The sequence below is a fragment of the Centroberyx affinis genome, unplaced genomic scaffold (genome assembly GCF_046629955.1).
Source record: "Centroberyx affinis isolate AG114_WGS23_722 - 3 ecotype Tasmania unplaced genomic scaffold, CSIRO-AGI_Caff_v1 ptg006386l_1, whole genome shotgun sequence".
NCBI lineage: Eukaryota > Metazoa > Chordata > Actinopteri > Beryciformes > Berycidae > Centroberyx > Centroberyx affinis.
In genome coordinates this window covers 27,501-48,824 of record NW_027283243.1, presented here as the reverse complement: position 1 = coordinate 48,824, position 21,324 = coordinate 27,501, and the positions used below count along the sequence as shown (strand labels likewise).

At 42.5% G+C, this 21,324-nt stretch overlaps 1 protein-coding gene across 1 annotated transcript in view; it reads right to left on the bottom strand.

Moving 5' to 3' along the window:
• Window positions 1-133: 133 nt before the first annotated feature.
• Window positions 134-21,324, bottom strand: part of LOC139638469 (myosin light chain kinase, smooth muscle-like) — a gene marked incomplete at both ends in the record, with an annotated part of 43,048 nt that continues 21,857 nt past the window's right edge. Inside the window, 6 exons of the mRNA XM_071512609.1 lie at window positions 134-1,170; window positions 4,603-4,725; window positions 5,548-5,592; window positions 5,807-6,011; window positions 7,361-7,558; window positions 9,068-9,190. Coding sequence (XP_071368710.1) covers window positions 134-1,170; window positions 4,603-4,725; window positions 5,548-5,592; window positions 5,807-6,011; window positions 7,361-7,558; window positions 9,068-9,190 — 1,731 coding nt within the window. The remainder of the gene's footprint in view (window positions 1,171-4,602; window positions 4,726-5,547; window positions 5,593-5,806; window positions 6,012-7,360; window positions 7,559-9,067; window positions 9,191-21,324) is intronic.

Genomic DNA, 21,324 nt, shown 5'->3' with positions numbered 1-21,324 from the left:
TTCTGGACTGAGTGTTTTCCAGACTCCATTAGGAAATAGGATATTGTTTGGTTTGGCCTTTCAGGCATTAGGATCACAGTTAGGTGTGTGTGTGTGTGTGTGTGTGAGTGTGTGTGTGTGTGTGTTCTCTGACCTTCGTTGGCGAGCACGATGAACTTGGAGGCTTTGATGACCTTTCTGTCGAGGGTCCAGGTGACGGTGATGTCACGGGGGTCGGAGGTCGGCAGGCGGCACTGCAGGCGGAGCCGCTGCCCGTCCAGCACCGTCAGGTCGCTCAGCTTCTCCACGAACTGCAGCTCCTTCCCTGCTCCTGCTCCTCCTCCTCCTCCTCCTCCTCCTCCTCCTCCTCCTCCTCCGCTCTTCTTCTCATTAATCCCTCCATCTACGCAGTTGTTCACCGCCGCCTTGCCGTCCTTCTCGGCGGTTTTTGCGGCGGCGCTCTCCCCGTTCTTCTCCGGAGTCGCCTGTTTCTTCTTGTTGGACAGGACGGACCGGAAGTCGGCGGCGTTGGCGTTCTTGGCGGGCGTCTCGGCGGTCTTGCCGCTGTTGATGGCGCCGCCCTTCTTCCCCAGGACGGCGCGGAAGTCGACCTGCTGGGGCGAGTTCACCTTGCGCTCCTCCTCCGACAGGGCCTTGGCTTTGACGCCCTTCAGGTTCGCCTTAAAATCCATCTGGTGCTCCTGGGCGGCGGCGGTGGCGAGGCCGGCCTCCCTCGGGTCCTCTTCCGGGGCGCGGCGGCCCAGCAGGGAGCGGAAGTCGAGCTGCTGCGCCTCCCGCTGCCGCAGCTCCTCTTCGCCGCGCTCCCTGGTCTCCACGCAGCGCCGGAGGAGCCCGCGAGGAGCCGACGGGTCCGAGTCCGAGTCCTCCTCCTTCTTCTTCTTCTCCCGCTCCGGGAGCTCCTGCTGGAGGTGGGGGCGGGAGTCGCGCTGCAGGAGTTGCGGGTTCGATGCTCCTCCGCGCCGCTGCTCCTTCTTCTCCTTCTTCTCCTGCGTCTCCTCTCTGGCCTCCTGCCACCTCCGGCTGCTCAGTGGGAGACGAGTCGCACTGCTGCTGCTGCTGCTGCTGCTGCTGCTCTCCTCCACGCTGCCTCCTTCTCCTCTGGAGCCTCCTCTCAGCACCGCCGTCCCACCGGCCTCTGCTGCTCCTCCTCCTCTTCCTCCTCCTCTAGGGCTGGGGGAATGAACAGAGAGGGAGAGAGAGAGAGATGGATAGAGAGAGAAAGAGAATGAACAGAGCTGGTTTAAAAGCCCCCCTGGATCAGAGAGGACAGATCCCGCCCCCTGTACAGCTGGGGAATGAGGGAGGAGAGAGAGAGAGAGGGGGGGGGGGGGGGGAGCGGGAGAGAGAGAGAGAGAGAGAGAGAGAGAGAGAGGGGGGGGGGGGGAGCGGGAGAGAGACCGAGAGAGAGAGAGAGAGGGGAGGAGAGGAGGACCACAACTCAACATGTACATGTTACATCACAGATGACTCTATTGTCCTTATTAGGGCATGCACCCAGAACGGACTGACCCCCCCCGCCCCCCCAAACACACACACACACACACACACACACACATAATGACAGATCTAAACAGAACGGAGTGGAATCAGACTGGAACAGCACTCTAAGGACACACTGCTTCCTGAGTTGAGATGGTTGATTCCCAGTAATTTCTGTTACTTTATTTACTTTATTCCCGATCATTTCTGTTACTTTATTCTCAGTCATTTTAGTTACTTTAATCCCAGTCATTTTAGTTACTTCATTTACTTTATTCCCAGTCATTTCTGTTACTTTATTCTCAGTCATTCCAGTTACTTTAATCTCAGTCATTTTAGTTACTTTAAATATTTTATTCCCAGTAATTCCAGTTGCTATATTTACTTTATTCCCAGTCATTTCTGTTATTTTATTCCCAGTCATTCCAGGTACTTTATTCCCAGTCATTTCTGTTGCTTTATTCCCAGTCATTCCAGTTACTTTATTCCCAGTCATTTCTGTTGCTTTATTCCCAGTCATTCCAGGTACTTTATTCCCAGTCATTTCAGTTGCTTTATTCCCAGTCATTCCAGTTACTTTATTCCCAGTCATTTCTGTTGATTTATTCCCAGTCATTTCTGTTGCTTTATTCCCAGTCATTTCAGTTACTTTATTCCCAGTCATTCCAGGTACTTTATTCCCAGTCATTTCTGTTGCTTTATTCCCAGTCATTCCAGTTACTTTATTCCCAGTCATTTCAGTTACTTTATTCCCAGTCATTCCAGGTACTTTATTCCCAGTCATTTCTGTTGCTTTATTCCCAGTCATTTCAGTTACTTTATTCCCAGTCATTTCTGTTACTTTATTCCCAGTCATTCCAGTTACTTTATTCCCAGTCATTTCTGTTGCTTTATTGCCAGTCATTTCTGTTGCTTTATTCACAGTCATTTCTGTTGCTTTATTCCCAGTCATTCCAGTTACTTTATTCCCAGCCATTCCAGTTACTTTATTCCCAGTCATTTTACTTATTTTATTTATTTTATTCCCAGTTATTTCAGTTAATTTACATTATTACATTATTCACATTCAGTTCAATATTGCCAAAGCAGTTTTACAAAATGAAAATTTTTCAAAAAACAACCCACAGTTTATACAGTTGGACCATATCTGGACGATGAATTATTTGGTTTGAAAACATGAACAACACACATTTTAATTCCCAGTCTCTTTATCCCTCCTTCATTCACTCTCGCTCTTTTCTCCCTTTCTTGTTTGTCATTTCTTCTTTCTAAATTGCTCCTCTGCCCAATCTCCAATCATCAATTTCCCCTTTAAAACTCCTGTTTCCTCTTAAATCTCCCTCAATTCTCCCTTAACTTCTCTTTCAATTTTCCCTTTTCTTCCATTCAAATCTCCTCTAACCTCCTTCAGTTCTCCCTTAGTAGGTTATTCAGTTGTTCTCTTATTAAATTCCCTTTAAAACTCCTTCAGATCTCCCTTAATGCTATTATTCAATTTTGAAACTGAAAGTTGTTATTCTTTTCACTGAAATTGATTACATATTTTCCATCTCATCAAAATCTTGGAACAAATCTCCCTTTCTCCCTTCAACTATTCCTAGCCTACACACACACACACACACCCCTAAATAATGGTGTGTCCAGCAGAGAGAGAGAGAGAGAGAGAGAGAGAGAGAGAGAGGGAGAGAGAGGGAGAGAGACAGAGACAGAGAGACAGAGACAGAGACAGAGAGAGAGGGAGAGAGAGAGAGACAGACAGAGACAGAGAGAGGGAGAGAGAGACAGAGAGAGAGAGAGAGAGAGAGAGAGAGAGAGAGGGTAAATATTGTCTGTGATTGGTTTAGTTGATATGGACGGATTAGAGAAGCTTTAGGGAATGTCTGGATATAGGACGGTGGATGGACGGAGGGAACAGAGGGATGAAGGGAAGGGGGATGGGAGTAGAAGCAGGAAGAAAGCAGAGAGAATAGAGATAAAGGGATCGATGGGAGGAAAATACAGAACAGAAATGGAAAGGAGGGAGGGATGAAGGGATAACAGGAAGGAGGAGGCAGGCTGGTTTTTAGAAGCCTGGGGTCAGCCCCTTCCTCCCAGCTCAGTGAAAAGAAGGGAAACTATGGAGGGACAGAAGGAGGGAGGAAGGACGGAAAGAAGCGTCAGTGGCGTCTGAGATATTGTACGTGATGAGGCTCGGGCCGATATTTAACGATATCGAATATTGCGATATTTATGTGGTATATCGGGTATATATACCAGAGCATCTTGTGTTGCTTAGATCACAACTGCAAACTTTTCACAGAATCATGATGCAATCAAGCAGTATGCAGTCCAGAACTTTGTCTTATTATTGTCATTTTTGTTCTTGTTGTTTTATCTTATTTTATTTCTTTGCTGTTTTTGTTTTGATCTCTCTCCTCCTGAATACCCAACTCATCTGAACATCTGTAACTACATCTGTCCATTGTCATGCTGGTCCCTAATAAAAATAATTATAAAAAAACAACAACAGCAAACGTTTAAAGACGAGTAAAACCTAAAATAACCACAGTGGGTTTTCTTTTCCACAAACAGCCTGCTTTCCTGGAAATGACAGGAATGAGCAAATTCCAACAAATGGCCTCCAGTGCCTGAATGGGAAGATCATATTTCTAGGCTATTAATAATAATAATTATTATTATAATAATAATAATTAGTTTCACTTCACAATAAGGGTCACTAAGTTAAGGGTTAGGTAATGCTTAATAAGCATGAACTAACCCTTAATTAACAGTTAACTAATGTGTAATTTACTAATGGTGTTCATGTTAACTAAGGTATTAATTTATACATTATTTAATAGTTTATAAAGATGACTATTAAATAATGTATAAATTAATACCTTAGTTAACATGAACACCATTAGTAAATGATTACCAGACACATTAGTTAACTGTTAATTAAGGGTTAGTTAATGCTTATTAAGCATTAACTAACCCTTAACTTAGTGACCCTTATTGTAAAGTGTTACTGTTATTTGTTACAAATAATAATAATACATATGTATTTAAAGATATTGTATCTAGCAAAATTTTGGCAGCATCGCAATATTAAATTGAGAAAGAAGAGAAAGAAGTCAGTCTTACCTGTCCTCTCCCCCTCCTCCTCCTCCTCCTCCTCCTCCTCCTCCTCCTCTTGTTGTTCGGTCAATCTCTCCTCCATCAGTGATGGACAGACTGGCCACACAGCTGCACTCCCCAACCTTGTTCCTGACAGACAGACAGAGAGACAGAGAGACAGACAGCGAGACAGACAGACAGACAAAGAGACAGAGAGACAGACAGACAGAGAGACAGAGAGACAGACAGACAGAGAGACAGAGAGACAGAGAGACAGACAGAGAGACAGACAGACAGACAGACAGACAAAGAGACAGAGAGACAGACAGACAGAGAGACAGAGAGACAGACAGACAGACAGACAGAGAGACAGAGAGACAGACAGACAGAGAGACAGCGAGACAGACAGAGAGACAGACAGACAGACAGACAGACAGACAGACAGAGAGAAGAGAGACAGACAGAGAGACAGACAGACAGACAGAGAGACAGACAGACAGACAGACAGACAGACAGAGAGACAGAGAGACAGACAGACAGACAGACAGAGAGACAGAGAGACAGAGAGACAGACAGACAGACAGACAGAGAGACAGACTAATGTTATAATAATACTGGACCTCTAAAGTTATTATAGCTGGATGGGTGGATGGAGGGATTGATAGATGGATAGATGGGTGAATTAATGGATGAATATGGAAATGGGTGGATGGATAGATGATGGAGGAGGGGTTTAATCCTCACTTCATCCAGATGGATCTATAGAGGATTAGTGTTTTATGTTGCTGTTGTATTTTCTGTTACAACATGAACCACTCTGTAGTTATAATAAACTATAACATGACCTACTGTACAGTTAGAATACACATATGAACAGTAAGCATAATAAACAATACATCATAAATAATATAGACAGTAGTGTTTTGTATGTGTGTGTGTGTGTGTGTGTGTGTGTGTGTGTGATCTCCCTACCTCAGGCTGATCAGGTAGTCTCCAGCATGATGCTTCTTGACTCTCCTGAAGAAGAAGAAGAAGAAGAAGAAGAAGAAGAAGAAGAAGAAGGAGAAGGAGAAGAAGAAGAAGAAGTAGTAATTGTAGAATCACAGGAATATTCCCTGTACTGTCAGAGTCTGTGACCTCTGACCTCTGGCTGTTGGTTGTAGGAGGTGAGGCTGGTTCTCCTGCTGACTCAGCAGAGTCTCTGGCTGTAAAGGTAAAGCGGTCAGCTGACCTGATGAGCAGTGAGACGACGTCCTCCTTGTGCAGCAGGTCGTAGTCTGCTCCGGGGGTCAGAGGTCGCCGGTCCGCTCTGCTCCAGCTGAACTGGGGGAACGGGTCTCCGGCCACAGCGCAGGACAGCAGGACATGCTGACCCACAACGCCGCTCACCGCCTTGGGCTTAGTGATGAACCAGGGCTGGACGCCGTCCTGGGGCTCTGGAACCACAACTAGAGCTAGAACCAGGACCACAACCACAACCACAACCACAAACAGAACCAGAACCACAACCACAACCACAACCACAAACAGAACCAGAACCACAACCACAAACAGAACCACAACCAGAACCAGAACTATAACTATAGCCAGAACCAGAACCAGAACCAGAACCAGAACCATAACTATAACTATAACTATAACCACAACCATAACCATAACTATAACTATAACTATAACTACAACTATAACTACAACCATAACTATAACTATAACTATAACCATAACTATACCTACAACTATAACTACAACCATAACTATAACCACAACCATAACCATAACTATAACTATAACTATAAATATAACTATAACTACAACTATAACTATAACTACAACATAACTATAACTACAACCATAACTATAACTATAACCATAACTATAACTATAACTACAACCATAACTATAACTACAACCATAACTATAACTATAACTATAACTATAACTATAACTACAACCATAACTATAACTATAACTATAACTATAACTACAACTATAACTATAACTATAACTATAACCATAAGTATAACTATAACTATAACTATAATCGTTACTAAGGGTCGGCCTACTTGCTGGAGTAGTAAACTAGGTTCCATTACATAGGAGTCTACTGACGTGACTGATTGTTTTCCAGTTATTAGTCAGACCCCATGTATTTCCAGGGAAACGGAGATAATACTAGCAAAAAGTTTTTTATTTTGCGATTTGCCCCACAATATGAATACATTTTGATTATATCTTTTATTTTGTTGGTAACCGTTGTATAATCACAATATTACACTCGAGGGTGAGCTTTACCGTCTTTATTGGCACGACAGTGATGCTTACGGACCTCGGCGCAAGGTCCTCGGTCCTGACTGCAACACTGTATATATAACTATACTATAACTATAACTATAACTGTAACCATAACCATAACCATAACTATAACTACAACCATAACTATAACTATTATCATAACCAGAACCAGAACCAGAACCAGAACTATAATTATAACCAGAACCAAAACTCCAACTATAACTGCAACTATAACCAGAACTATAACTAGAACTAGAACCATAACTACTACTAGAACTAGAACTAGAACTAGAACCATAACCATAACCATAACCATAACCATAACCATAATAATAACTATTTCATCAACTATTCTCATACAGTGGACCAATGTAATGTAACCAGTTTAACCAGTTGTGCAACTCTGTGTGTGTGTGTGTGTGTGTGTGTGTGTGTGTGTGTGTGTGTGTGTGTGTGTGTGTGTGTGTGTGTGTGTGTGTGTGTGTGTGTGTACCCTGCACAGTGAGCCTGGCCTCTGTGCTGGTCTCTCCATACTGGTTCCAGGCCTGGCAGGTATAAACCCCAGTGTCCTCTGGGAACACTTCCTGGATCAGCAGGGTGCACAGGTTGCCCTTCCTGTGGAAGTGGAAGTCCTCCGACTCCGTCACCTCCTGTCCGTCGTGGAGCCAGACCACCTCCGGAGGGGGGACACCTGGATCCACATGATGACATCACTGTGACATCAGCTCCATGTTATTCTGCTGTAGTAATCACTAATGAGACTCTGGACCATCACAGTTTCACAAGCTCTCCATCCAAATTATATTATTGTCACTGGTAACACTTTACAATAAGGGTCACTAAGTTAAGGGTTAGTTAATGTTTAATAAGCATTAATTAACCCTTAATTAACAGTTAACTAATAATGGTAATCATTTACTAATGGTGTTCATGTTAACTAAGGTATTAATTTATACATTATTTAATAGTCATCTTTATAAACTATTAACTAATGTATAAATTAATACCTTAGTTAACATGAACACCATTAGTAAATTGCACATTAGTTAACTGTTAATTAAGGGTTAGTTAATGCTTATTAAGCATTAACTAAACTTATTAAGCATTAAGTAAACTTATTAAGCATTAACTAACCCTTATTAAGCATTAAGTAAACTTATTAAACAACTAAACTTATTAAGCATTAACTAACCCTTATTAAGCATTAACTAACCTTTATTAATCATTAACTAAACTTATTAAACAACTAAACTTATTAAGCATTAACTAACCTTTATTAAGCATTAACTAAACTTATTAAACAACTAAACTTATTAAGCATTAACTAACCCTTATTAAGCATTAACTAAACTTATTAAACAACTAAACTTATTAAGCATTAACTAACCTTTATTAAGCATTAACTAAACTTATTAAACAACTAAACTTATTAAGCATTAACTAAACTTAGTAAGCATTAACTAACCCTTAACTTAGCGACCCTTATTGTAAAGTATTGCCTTATCACTTTGTAATGACATTTTTAAATTGTTGTTTACATTCTAGCAGCCAATGGCATCGCTCGAAAGATCTGAGTCTCAGAAATAAACAGAATTCTGCACAGTCAGACTTTGTTGTCACTGAACTTTTACTGATCACATGGTATCCTGGCTGTATTGATCCTGAACCTCAGATCACGTATCCAATCGAATCTCTAGTTCTGATCTGTCTCCACTCATGCTGTCATCCAGACCAGGCAGAGCTAATAGTTCCTGACTGGTGAATGTAGATTGATATTTTTTACCATAACTCATAAGGCTGCAGGTGATCCAGCTGCTGCAGAGCTTATATGGAGAAAAAGACCTGCTGGAAAATCATTATGTAACTCAGAACAACGACCACAGGCTCCATACTGACTGCTATAGGAACTCATAAGCAACTCATATTTAAACACAGTAACTGCTGTCAGAGGACGACTTCACTGCACAACATGGCCACACACACACACACACACACACACACACACACACACACACACACACACACACACACACACTGGCACAGAGAGAGAGAGTGAGGGGAAACAGAGTAAATCTGTCCTCATCTCATCTCCAACTCCCTGGAGAGCTGACAGGAAATACCACAGCTACACACACACACACACACACACACACACACACCCCACACACACACACACACACACATACACACGCAGCCTCACCGCTCAGCTCCACCGTCATGGTGACCTGGCTGCCGTCCATCACCTGCAGGTCGCTCAGTCTGCTGATGAAGGCCGGAGCCTCTGTGACCTCTGACCTCTCCGACCGGCGGCCCGGCCTCCTGCCTGAAACACACAGCACAGCAGATCCATATTATAGATATTATTATATTCATACACGGTGCTGGAAAAAGTACTCTGATCCTCTATTTAAGTAAAAGTACCAATACAGCAATGTAAAAATACTTCATTACAAGTAAAAGTCCTGCATGAAAAATCCTACTTAAGTAAAAGTACATAAGTATTAGCAGCAAAATGTAGTTAAAGTATTAAAGTAAAAGTAGTGGTTTGGTCCCTCTGACTGATATTTTATTATATATGACATCATTAGATTATTAATACTGAAGCATCAGTGTCTAAGCAGCATGTTACTGTTGTAGCTGCTGGAGGTGGAGCTAGTTTAAACTACTTTATATACAGTTAGCTAGTTTAGTCCAGTGGTTCCCAACCTAGGGGCCGGGCCCCTCCAAAGGGTCACCAGATAAATCTGAGGGGTCGTGAGATGATTAATGGGAGAGGAAAGAAGAAAAAACAAAGTTCTGATACACAAATCTGTTTTCAGTTTTTGGACTTTTTCTCTAATCTTTGATTTTTGCTGAAATATTGGATCATTTGAACATTTATTGAAATGAAACCATGTGAGATTTAGAGGGAAAAATCACTATTTGGTGGAGCTGTTAAGAACTCATAGACATCTGAAATGTGACCCGACTACACACTGCTTTTTGTAAGACGTCAAAAGCCAAAAAGGTTGGAAACCACTGGTTTCATCTTTAACAATGTGTTGTATTTTAAAAGCTTGTTATATTATCCATTGTGTCAAATCTCCATCTGAAAAGTAACTAAAGCTGTCAAATAAATGTAGTGGAGTAGAAAGTACAATATTTCCCTCTGAAATGTAGTGGAGTGGAAGAATAAAGTAGCATCGAATGGAAATACTCAAGTAAAGTACAAGTATCTCAAAATTGTACTTAAGTACAGTACTTGAGTAAATGTACTTAGTTACTTTCCAACACTGTCCATACATTGTACTGCATTACACTTTCAATAACAAGGAAGAATCAGATAATTTTACCGCTTTCAACAAATTTGACTTTTTTCCAGGAGAATGTAAATCACTGGACAGCTCATCATTTTTTGCAGTGGATGGAGTGAATATCTGCTTTTTGGAATTGTTCGGCTACAAAACACTTTATTATAAAGCACAAGCTGTTTATGACATTTCTTTCCCCAATTTATGTATGATTTTTTGGTAACACTTTACAATAAGCATACATTAATTAACAGTTAACTAATGCGTCTGGTAATCATTTACTAATGGTGTTCATGTTAACTAAAGTATTAATTTATACATTATTTAATAGTCATCTTTATAAACTATAATGTATAAATTAATACCTTAGTTAACATGAACTCCATTAGTAAATTACACATTAGTTAACTGTTAATTAAGGGTTAGTTAATGCTTATTAAGCATTAACTAACCCTTATTAAGCCTTAACTAACCCTTAACTTAGTGACCCTTATTGTAAAATGTTACAGATTTTTGTTTCATCTGATTCATTATCTGTGTGACTGCTTTATATTTTCTCTTGCACCCATACGCATGAGAGACAAGCTCCGCCCCGCTTATAGGAATCTTGGTGTCTGGTTTGACAGTAATTTAAGTTTTGAGCAGCACACCACAAAGCTTGTGCAATCATGTTTTTAGCATCTTAGAAATATTTCCAAAATACTATCTTAACTTTTACAGACACAGAGACCATCATCACGCCTGGATCACTGCAGCAGCCTTTTTACTTGCCTGAACCAAAAATCTATTGATCGACTCCAGACTGCACAGCAACTCAGCTGCCAGGCTTTTAACCAGAACCAAGAGACGTGATCACATCACTCCTGTTTCAGCCTCTTTACACTGGCTCCCAGGATGTTTTAGAATAGATTTTAAGATTTTACTGATTACTTTTCAGGCTCTTTCATGGCCTCTCTCCCTGCTACATCTCTGACCTCTTAGTACCGTACGCGCCGGTATGTACTTTGAGCTCCTCGGGCAGAGCAGAGGTCTTCTGTCTGTTCCAGAGTCCAGACTGAAAACTAAAGTAGTTCTGCAGTCGGGGCCCCGAGGCTCCGGAACGATCTGCCCGAGGAAATCAGGTCGGCTGAGTCAGCGATCTCCTTTAAGTCCCTTCTTAAAAAATACTTTTATCAGAGAGCCTTTCCTGATTTTACTTGAGATTTAATTTCTAAATTTTGAAATAAATGTCTTTTATTTCCTTTAAAAAATGTTTTTCTTTTCCTACACTGTATTGGTTTTTATACACCAAATTGTTTTCTTTCAAAACCTGATGATTTTATAACTTATTTTGCTGCCTTTGTGAAGCAACGTGGATTTTGAAAAGTGCTCTATAAATAAAGATTATTATTATTATTATATTATTATTATAGTGCAACTGTTGGGCTGCAGAACACTTGGATTATCCTGCAGGAGCTGTTTGTTTTTTTGGAGAAACTTGATTTTCTTCTTGGAGCTGTAAAGCTGCTGTGTTTAAAACCTCGCAACAGCAGTTTTAGTGATATTCATGTTTTCACTTCAATGAAAGGATCTCATGCTGCTCTATGGACTGAGAAACTTCTCCAACCTCCTGGGTGGATGAAACTCTTTAAATCAGTGGTTTTCAAACTTTTTTCAGGTGACCCATTTCTCCTAAATGCTCATACTCTGGGACCCAAAGTGAAAGTAAAGGGGTAACACGAATATTATTCATACTAATAAATTATAGTAGGGTTCCCTACACACATTTTGCAATACATTTCCAAAACGTTTCTTAACTTCATACTGAATTTCTATGACAGTACTACTGTGGTGCAATGTATGAAGCAACTTTTATGAATGCTATATGACACTGAAAATGTATTTTACTGTAAACTAGAGTTTGAAGAATATCTTCTTTTAAAAGCAACACTTCAATTTATTTATAACTTTTAAAGTGCAAACCCTAACAAATAAAAAGAACCTGAACACAGATGTAGTTTCTGTGAAAATACGAATATATTTCATTGACACAAATACAATGCCAATTATTGATCACATTTTGCTTTACAGGTCAATGTTTTGAATTACAACACTGCCTGAAAGTGTCTGCTTACTTCTAACATTAACAGTGCCTTGGTCAGTTAAGTCTCACAGCAACCGCAATACAGTCTGATCATCTGCATGTTAATGTGAGAGATGGCCTTGTTTCTTATTTTTTCATTAGTGAGGTCAGCAGGGTGACAGAGCTACATGTCAGCTTCAGGTGTCTCTCCTCTGGGAAATTATGCCACAAACTGCCAATGAGCGCACCCAGGTGCTTCTGAATGACAACAGTTGGTTCATATTTTTTATTGGTGACCCTTTGGCGACCCTTTCAAAATCTCCCGCGACCCATGGTAGGGTCGTGACCCAGACTTTGAAAAACACTGCTTTAAATGGATAAAGTCAAAAATAAACTCAGTGGTGAACAGTTCTACCAGAGACTGTTTCCCATTTCAGGCTGATTCATCTGATTCATCCTCAGAGGAGTGTGTGTGTGTGTGTGTGTGTGTGACTGTTTTACACTTTAAGACCTGGAAGAAAGACTTTCAAGCTCCATGCTGCTTTAAACTTTTAACTGAACTCAAGACCTTTGAAGGGTTTTAAAGGTTTGGATAATATGAGTCAACACACACATTAACACATCAAGGATGTGTGTGTGTGTGTGTGTGTGTGTGTGTGTGTGTGTGTGTGTGTGTGTGTGTTGTTAGACATCCTTGCCAAGGATCTTAATGTGTCATGAGAGTCAGAAATCTAATAAACTGTCACCTAATGTCATTATGTAGAGACAATACACACATATGTGATGGAAAGATTAAAATCTGAACAAGATAAAAAAGTTTTACAGCAACAAAACCAAAAAGCAGACAGTTTATACAAACTGAATAATGAAGAGAGAAGAGAGTTTTCTACTGAGACTGTGGGAAAGTTTCAGATTTTGTCTCTCAGTGTGAATCTGTGCAGAACGACAGGAACACTTCATCTCTAAAACCCTGCAGCAGGGAAACATCATACAGTTTATGGGATTTCAGGCAATAAAATGATGATGCAAAACTTTTCGATTTGATTTGTTGACCTAAAGTCAGAATAAGAGAGAGAGAGAGAGAGAGAGAGAGAGAGAGAGAGAGAGAGAGAGAGAGAGAGAGAGACAGAGAGAGAGAGAGACACAGAGAGAGAGAGGGAGAGAGAGAGAGAGAGACAGAGAGAGAGAGAGACACACACAGAGAGAGACACACACAGAGAGAGGGGGAGAGAGAGAGAGAGAGAGAGAGAGAAAATGGAGAGGGAAAAACACTAAAGAGCAAAAGAGAGGGAAATTAATGTTTGTGAAAGAGAGAGAGAGAGCGAGAGACAGAGAGAGAGAGAGAGAGAGAGGGGGAAAAAAAGGAGAGGGAAAAACACTAAAGAGCAAAAGAGAGGGAAATTAATGTTTGTGAAAAAGAGAGCGAGAGAGAGAGTGAGAGATGGAGAGAGAGAGAGAGAGAGAGAGAGAGAGAGAGAATCAGTCTCTATTATCAGTCTGGTCCTGACTCAGCCTCACCATATATGGAGTTTGGATTTCCTTCTCTCCTTCCCTCCTTCCTTGCACGTGTATGTGTATGCGTGCACACTCGTGTGTGTGTGTGTGTGTGTGTGTGTGTGTGTGTGTGTGCATATCTGTTGGTGCATGTGTATGTGTGTGTGCTTGTGTGTGTTTACAGGTGTGCATTTGCACATGTGAATGCATGTCTAGATGTGTGTGTGTGTGTGTGTGTGTGTGTGTGTGTGTGTGTGTGATAAACAGGCTCTGCTCTGTATACATATCAGGCATGCCAGAGAGGGAGATCCACCAGCCACACACACACACACACGCACACACACAGCCAGCCAGTCAGTGTGTGTGTGTGTGTGTGTGTGTGTGTGTAGACAGTAATGGCTGATGGGAGCCATCCATCCTCACAGTTTGCAGAGAGAGAGAGAGAGAGAGAGAGACAGAGAGAGAGAGACAGTATGTTCTGCTGAGTATTTTGATGTACTGCATGTTAGATTTGTGTAATAAGATTTCTCTGCTGAGTTAGCACACTTCACAGCTACACTCATCCTCCCTCTCTCTCTCTCTCTCTCTCTCTCTCTCTCTCTCTCTCTCAATTCAACAAACTTTATTAGCAGACTGTTCTGTTCTGACAGTTGGATCTGGATCAGACTCTGCTGCTAACTTCTGCAGTCAGTCTGCCTCCTGGAACTGAAGTGAAGTTCAGGCAGACAGCCGAAGTCGCGCTGCAGACACGTGACACACACACTGCTCACTGTAGCTCTTATCAAGCGCCCCCCTCTCAGACAGGTGACACACACACTGCTCACTGTAGCTCTTATCAAGCGCCCCCTCTCAGACAGGTGACACACACACTGCTCACTGTAGCTCTCATCAGGCGCCCCCTCTCAGTAAGGCGGTCTACTGAAGCTCCTCATGCACCTGCTCACTCTCTCTCACTTCGCCATGTTGCTGCTACGCTGCTCAAGCTGGGGACACATCACAGGTAGTCCAGGGTAGTTCAGGGTAGTCCAGGGTAGGTCAGGGTAGTTGAGATAGTCCAGGGTAGTCTGGGGTAGTTCGGGGTAGTTCAGGGTCGGCCAGGGTAGTGTAGGGTAGTTCAGGTAATCCACGTGGTTCAGGTAATTTAGGTAGTTCAGGGTAGTCCAGGGTAGGTCAGGGTAGTTGAGATAGTCCAGGGTAGTCTGGGGTAGTTCAGGTAGCTCAGGGTAGTCCAGGTTAGTTCACCTAGTCCAGGGTATTCCAGGGTATTCGAGGGTAGTCCAGGGTAGTTCAGGGTAGTCCAGGGTAATTCAGGTTGTTCAGGTAGTTCTGTGCAGTTCAGGGTAGTTTAGGGCAGTCCGGGGTAGTTCGGGGTAGTACAGGGTAGTGTAGGGTAGTTCAGGTAATCCACGTGGTTCAGGTAATTTAGGTAGTTCAGGGTAGTCCAGGGTAGGTCAGGGTAGTTGAGATAGTCCAGGGTAGTCTGGGGTAGTTCAGGTAGCTCAGGGTAGTCCAGGTTAGTTCACCTAGTCCAGGGTATTCCAGGGTATTCGAGGGTAGTCCAGGGTAGTTCAGGGTAGTCCAGGGTAATTCAGGTTGTTCAGGTAGTTCTGTGCAGTTCAGGGTAGTTTAGGGCAGTCCGGGGTAGTTCGGGGTAGTACAGGGTAGTGTAGGGTAGTTCAGGTAATCCACGTGGTTCAGGTAATTTAGGTAGTTCAGGGTAGTCCAGGGTAGGTCAGGGTAGTTGAGATAGTCCAGGGTAGTCTGGGGTAGTTCAGGTAGCTCAGGGTAGTCCAGGTTAGTTCACCTAGTCCAGGGTATTCCAGGGTATTCGAGGGTAGTCCAGGGTAGTTCAGGGTAGTCCAGGGTAATTCAGGTTGTTCAGGTAGTTCTGTGCAGTTCAGGGTAGTTTAGGGCAGTCCGGGGTAGTTCGGGGTAGTACAGGGTAGTCCAGGGGTAGTCCAGGGTAGTCCAGGGTAGTTCAAGGTAGTTCAGTGCAGTTCAGGGTAGTTCAGGGTAGTCCAGGGTAGTTCAGAGTAGTACTGGGTAGTCTAGGGTAGGACGGGGTAATTCAGGGTAGTTCAGGGTAGTTCAGGTAGTTCAGGGTAGTCCAGGGTAGTTAAGGTAGTTCAGGGTAGTCCAGGGTAGTTCAGGGTAGTTCAGGTAGTTCAGGGTAGTCCAGGGTAGTCCAGGATAGTGCAGGGTAGTTCAGGTAGTTCAGGGTAGTTCAGTTAGTTCAGGGTAGTCCAGGGTAGTTCAGGTTAGTTCAGGGTAGTTAAGGGTAGTTCAGGGTAGTCCAGGGTAGTTGAGGGTAGTTCAGGTAGTCCAGGGTAGTTCAGGGTAGTTCAGGGTTATCCAGAGTAGTTCAGGTAGTTCAGGGTAGTCCAGGGTAGTTCAGGTAGTTCAGGGTAGTACTGGGTAGTCTAGGGTAGTACGGGGTAGTTCAGGGTAGTTTGGGGTAGTTAAGGGTAGTCCTGGGTAGTTCAGGGTAGTCCAGGGTAGTCCAGGTTAGTCCAGGGTAGTTGAGGGAGGTCCAGGGTAGTTCAGGGTAGTTCAGGTAGTTCAGGGTAGTTAAGGGTAGTCCTGGGTAGTTCAGGGTAGTCCAGGGTAGTCCAGGTTAGTCCAGGGTAGTTGAGGGAGGTCCAGGGTAGTTCAGGGTAGTTCAGGTAGTTCAGGGTAGTTCAGGGTAGTTCAGGTTAGTCCAGGGTAGTTCAGGGTAGTTCAGAGTAGTCCAGGGTAGTTGAGGGTAGTTCAGGTAGTTCAGGGTAGTCCAGGGTAGTTCAGGTTAGTCCAGGGTAGTTCAGGGTAGTTCAGGGTAGTCCAGGGTAGTTGAGGGTAGTTGAGGGTAGTCCAGGGTAGTTCAGGATAGTTCAGGTAGTCCAGGGTAGTTCAGGGTAGTTCAGGTAGTCCAGGGTAGTTCAGGTAGTTCAGGGTAGTTCAGGTAGTCCAGGGTAGTCCAGGGTAGTTCAGGTTAGTCCAGGGTAGTCCAGGGTAGTTCAGGTAGTCCAGGGTAGTTCAGGTAGTTCAGGGTAGTCCAGGGTAGTTCAGGTAGTTCAGGGTAGTACAGGGTAGTTCAGGTAGTCCAGGATAGTTCAGGGTAGTTCAGGTAGTCCAGGGTAGTTCAGGTAGTCCAGGGTAGTACAGGGTAGTTCAGGTAGTCCAGGGTAGTTCAGGTAGTTCAGGGTAGTTCAGGTAGTTCAGGGTAGTACAGGGTAGTTCAGGTAGTACAGGGTAGTTCAGGGTAGTTCAGGTAGTTCAGTGTAGTTCAGGTAGTCCAGGGTAGTTCAGGTAGTCCAGGGTAGTTCAGGGTAGTTCAGGTAGTCCAGGGTAGTTCAGGTAGTTCAGGGTAGTTACACTGTCTAGTTGCAGCTGTAATCGTCGTGTGTTGGAGTGAAAGACTCAAATCTCTCTCCTATGATCCCAATCTGCAACGTCATGATTAGATCAAACATGTTTGTTATTATCGGGGCTCATCTTTGCATGATCCTGTGGTATGTGCTCTTCAAAGACTCAAAAGGGAAAAAATATGGAAGTGTAAACACAAGATCAAACATGCGCAATGACGTTGTGTGTGTGCAAGAGACTGAAAATCTGCAAATTTCAGTTGTTACATATGCGCTGCTCAATCTTTTCATTGTCGTTTATGTTTGGAAAAATCTTTTAATGTGTCCCCAGCTTCAGACTGACAATCAGTGCTGCTCAGTTATTGCTGGTGCTCACTATACCAATGTTTCATCATCTCGTGCAATAAGCAATATCAGACCTTATAACCAATCCTGAAACTAATGTGTGCTATGTGGAGATTTCATTGAGACATAATGATATAAACCAATATCCACACAGCAGCCAGCTGTGTTGCTGTTTTCACCTCTTTTCTAAAGCTTGTTGTCAAATTCAGCTTCTGAACGAAGCTCCTCCTGCTCTATTCAGTAGCTAAACTAGCTTGGCTCCTCCTCCCTCCCTGTTTAAAAGCGACGTTCACCCCCTCCCATTCCTGAACATTGTCACATAATGGCGGAATTAATGAAGTGAGTGAGTAAACTTGTTAAACTGGTGAACTTGTTGAACTAGTAAACTTGCTGACATGTGACCTTCAGCAGGAGACAGATCTGTCAAAGTGAGACTGGTAACACGTCTAAGTAGGTACTGGTAGTTTAGCTGTTTGCCTTTATGCACGGTGCTTTGCAGTGTTTGTCCTTGGTCGGCCTCTGTAATGGCTTTGCTGTGCTGTAGTTTCTGTCGCTCTCTAGTGGTCAGAAAATTTAACTTATTGCAACTTTAAGTTTTGTTCCATTCATCTACATCTTATTTGCCTTAACTCCTGGCACAAAAGCAGGAATAGTCATCCTAAAATATTGTCACATTATCCATATCCAGGTATCCAGTCTAAAATATTGTAATATTTGATTTTGTCAATATGGCCCAGTGCTAATTCATTCTAAATAATCTGTTTACATGAGTTGTCTGAGTCAAATGAAGCACAATCTCGGAACCCATCGTCCCAACCCAACTCTGGGGGCGATGGCCAATATTTGGGGGTTTCCGGTGTAGCCAGCGGACATCCGGCCCAAGACTTCCTCTTCCGTGTGCCGGTCATTGTTTACAGTCCGATTAGCAACTTGAGACGCGAGAATGGAGTTGGAGTTGAGAGACGACGTCTACGACCGGATTAAAGTGAAAGTCTCAAGTTGCTAATCGGACTGTAAACAATGACCGGCGCACAGAAGTGGCCCGGATGTCCGCTGGCTACACCGGAAACCCCCAAATATTGGCCGTCGCCCCCAGAGTCTAATCGTCGTCAGACCGATAGACGATGGGTTCCAAGATTGAATAAAGCATGATACACACACTACTCATTGCAAACTCCTATCCAACGCCCCCCTCGCAATAAGGCGCTCTATTTCAGCTGGGTCATGTAACGACACATGGAGGAGGGAAATACAAACCGCTAGACTACAGGCTGGAGCTTTTTTTATGAAGCATTGGATTGGAATTGGACAGATGTGGAAATAAGAAGCTGCTCAGCATCTTCTTCCTCCATGTTTTCAAACTGCAGAGACTCCGGTGGTTAAATGTAATTTCTGGGAAATGACAACAGTGGAATTTAACAGTATTTCCAGTATTGTGAGAATGCAATAAATGAATCCGGCAATTTTTTCAGGTTTCATGTGTTAAAGAGGCTCAGGATGGAGAAACACCTGGTTGGCAGCAGGTTGGTGATAAAACTGTAAATCCTCTGTCCAAGTTTTCAACCTGATGGAAGCCTGGTGCTGGAAGCTGGATGGTCAATAAACACCACAGAAGAAGGGAGTGGGCAACTGATATATTTTTATACTTTTTGAATTCTGGCCAGCCTGGCATCATGTTAGCTCGCTCAACTTTTACATATTTGGCTGTTTGTACAGTCTGCAGTTTGGGATAAAATGGAGTAAACCACAGATACACACTTTTATTTCACATGGAATAGAGTTTACCACATTTTTAGGATCACATTATTCAGTATAAGATAAATTCACAGTATACATTACAGTAGTATCAAATTGATGTAAGTTATATGAGGATAGGTTATTTGGTGGAAATAAAGCAGAAATCAAAGCTTTTCTGAGAATATAACTGATCTTTTCTTATTGGCGGTTGCCTTATGATGATCACTGACTGGAGGTAATAGAGTAGAATAGAAACTTTGTTGTCCACACATGGAAATTTGGACGTTGGTGAAAAAATATCCTGAGGGTCTGAGAGGCTCTGTGGGAATCTCCTGGTATTTCACTGTTTCACACAGACGCTTATACACACACACACACATGCACACACACACACACACACACACACACACACACGCATGCACATCCACTCTGTAAATTCCATTTTTTGGTGACCTCCCTGGTTAAATAGATAGAGGTTTAGAAATAAAAAAAAACTTGGCAAGGGCATTCACATACATGCATACACACACACACACACACACACACACACACACACTAATGCAGCTGACTGGCTCTTTGATAAAGACCATTCGTCTTATTTTAGAACATATGTTGAATGAGGAATATGAGAGGAAACATCTGTGTGTGTGTGTGTGCGTGTGTGTGTGTGTACCGCAGACTCACCAGAGACTTCCAGCATCTATTCTCTCTTTATTTTCCCATTCAGCCCGAGCGGAGCAGAGCGGGGGGGGGGATTTCCCGCTGCAGCAGGTTTGATTCTCAGACTGATTTGCCTTATAAAGCTGTGATGAGCTTTTCTGCTGCGAAGCCTCTGCAGCAGGCTGGGAAACTACTGACTACAGACCAACTAACAGACTGACGAACAACAGACTAACAGACTAACTCATGTTGTTCACACTAGTCGGATTAGTCAGGAGAAAACATTTTGTCGTGTTTAAAGAAAAACTCTGCATGGTTAAACAGGTTTCATAAACCAACGATGGTAGGGGAGTAAAAAGTAACACTTCTTACTTTTTCCCAGTTTACTCCAATACAGTTAGAGTACAAAATGGTATATTATATAAGAAACAACATCCATGTGTCCCATTTCAGATGCAGCTTTCCACGTGTTTCTCAGTTAAATTTGTTTGATTTGTTTGATTGTTTGATTTGATTTTGATTTTGATTTACAAAGCCATTCTTGGCAAAATTCCTACTTACTTATCGTCTCTTTTAAACTTGAAATATGGAAATTACAATCTCCGCTCTCGGGACATTCTGCGATTTGCTGTTCCCAAAGTCCGAACTGAACTGGGAAAGAAAGCTTTTAGGTTTTCTGCACCTACTGCATGGAACAATCTACAGTCTGATCTGAAACTTCAAAACTTAGTAACCCTGAATGATTTTAAAGCTATGGTGAAATCTATTGAAACCAGGCTGTCTGTGTGCAAATGTTCTATCTGATCATTTTAATGTTACTCACATGTGTTTTCTATGTGTTTTTTTGATGTTAATTTTTTGTTGAAACTCTGTGTTGCTGCTATTCTTGGCCAGGTCTCCCTTGTATTAATCGATTAGTTGTTTGGTCTATAAAATGTCAGAAAATGGTGAAAAATGTGGATCAGTGTTTCCCAAAGCCCAAGATGACGTCCTCAAATGTCTTGTTTTGTCCACAACCCAAAGATATTCAGTTTACTGTCATAGAGGAGGAAAGAAACCAGAAAATATTCACATTTAAGAAGCTGGAATCAGAGAATTTTGACTTCTTTTTCTTAAAAAATTACTCAAACCGATTAATCGATTATCAAAATAGTTGGCGATTAATTTAATAGTTGACAACTAATCGATTAATCGATTAATGGTTGCAGCTCTACTCCCTTGTAAAAGAGATCCATGATCTCAATAGGACAAACCTGGTTAAATAAAGGCTAAATAAAAAAAAAATGAGCTGGACATAAACAGACGTAGAGACACAACGATGTTACTTCCTTACATCCCATGTGGGACCAAAGTAACACAATGTGGTGCGAAAGTAGCTGCTGTCAGAAAGTGTGTAAGACGCATCTTATGATTATGGTTCTGTGTTCTGATGCCGTTTACAGCCCCAATTTTACATTTGTGCCAGTTCACCAAGCCAACACATGAGGCTGGTTGTGTTCCTCCTGACTGCAGCAGCAGACATGGATAC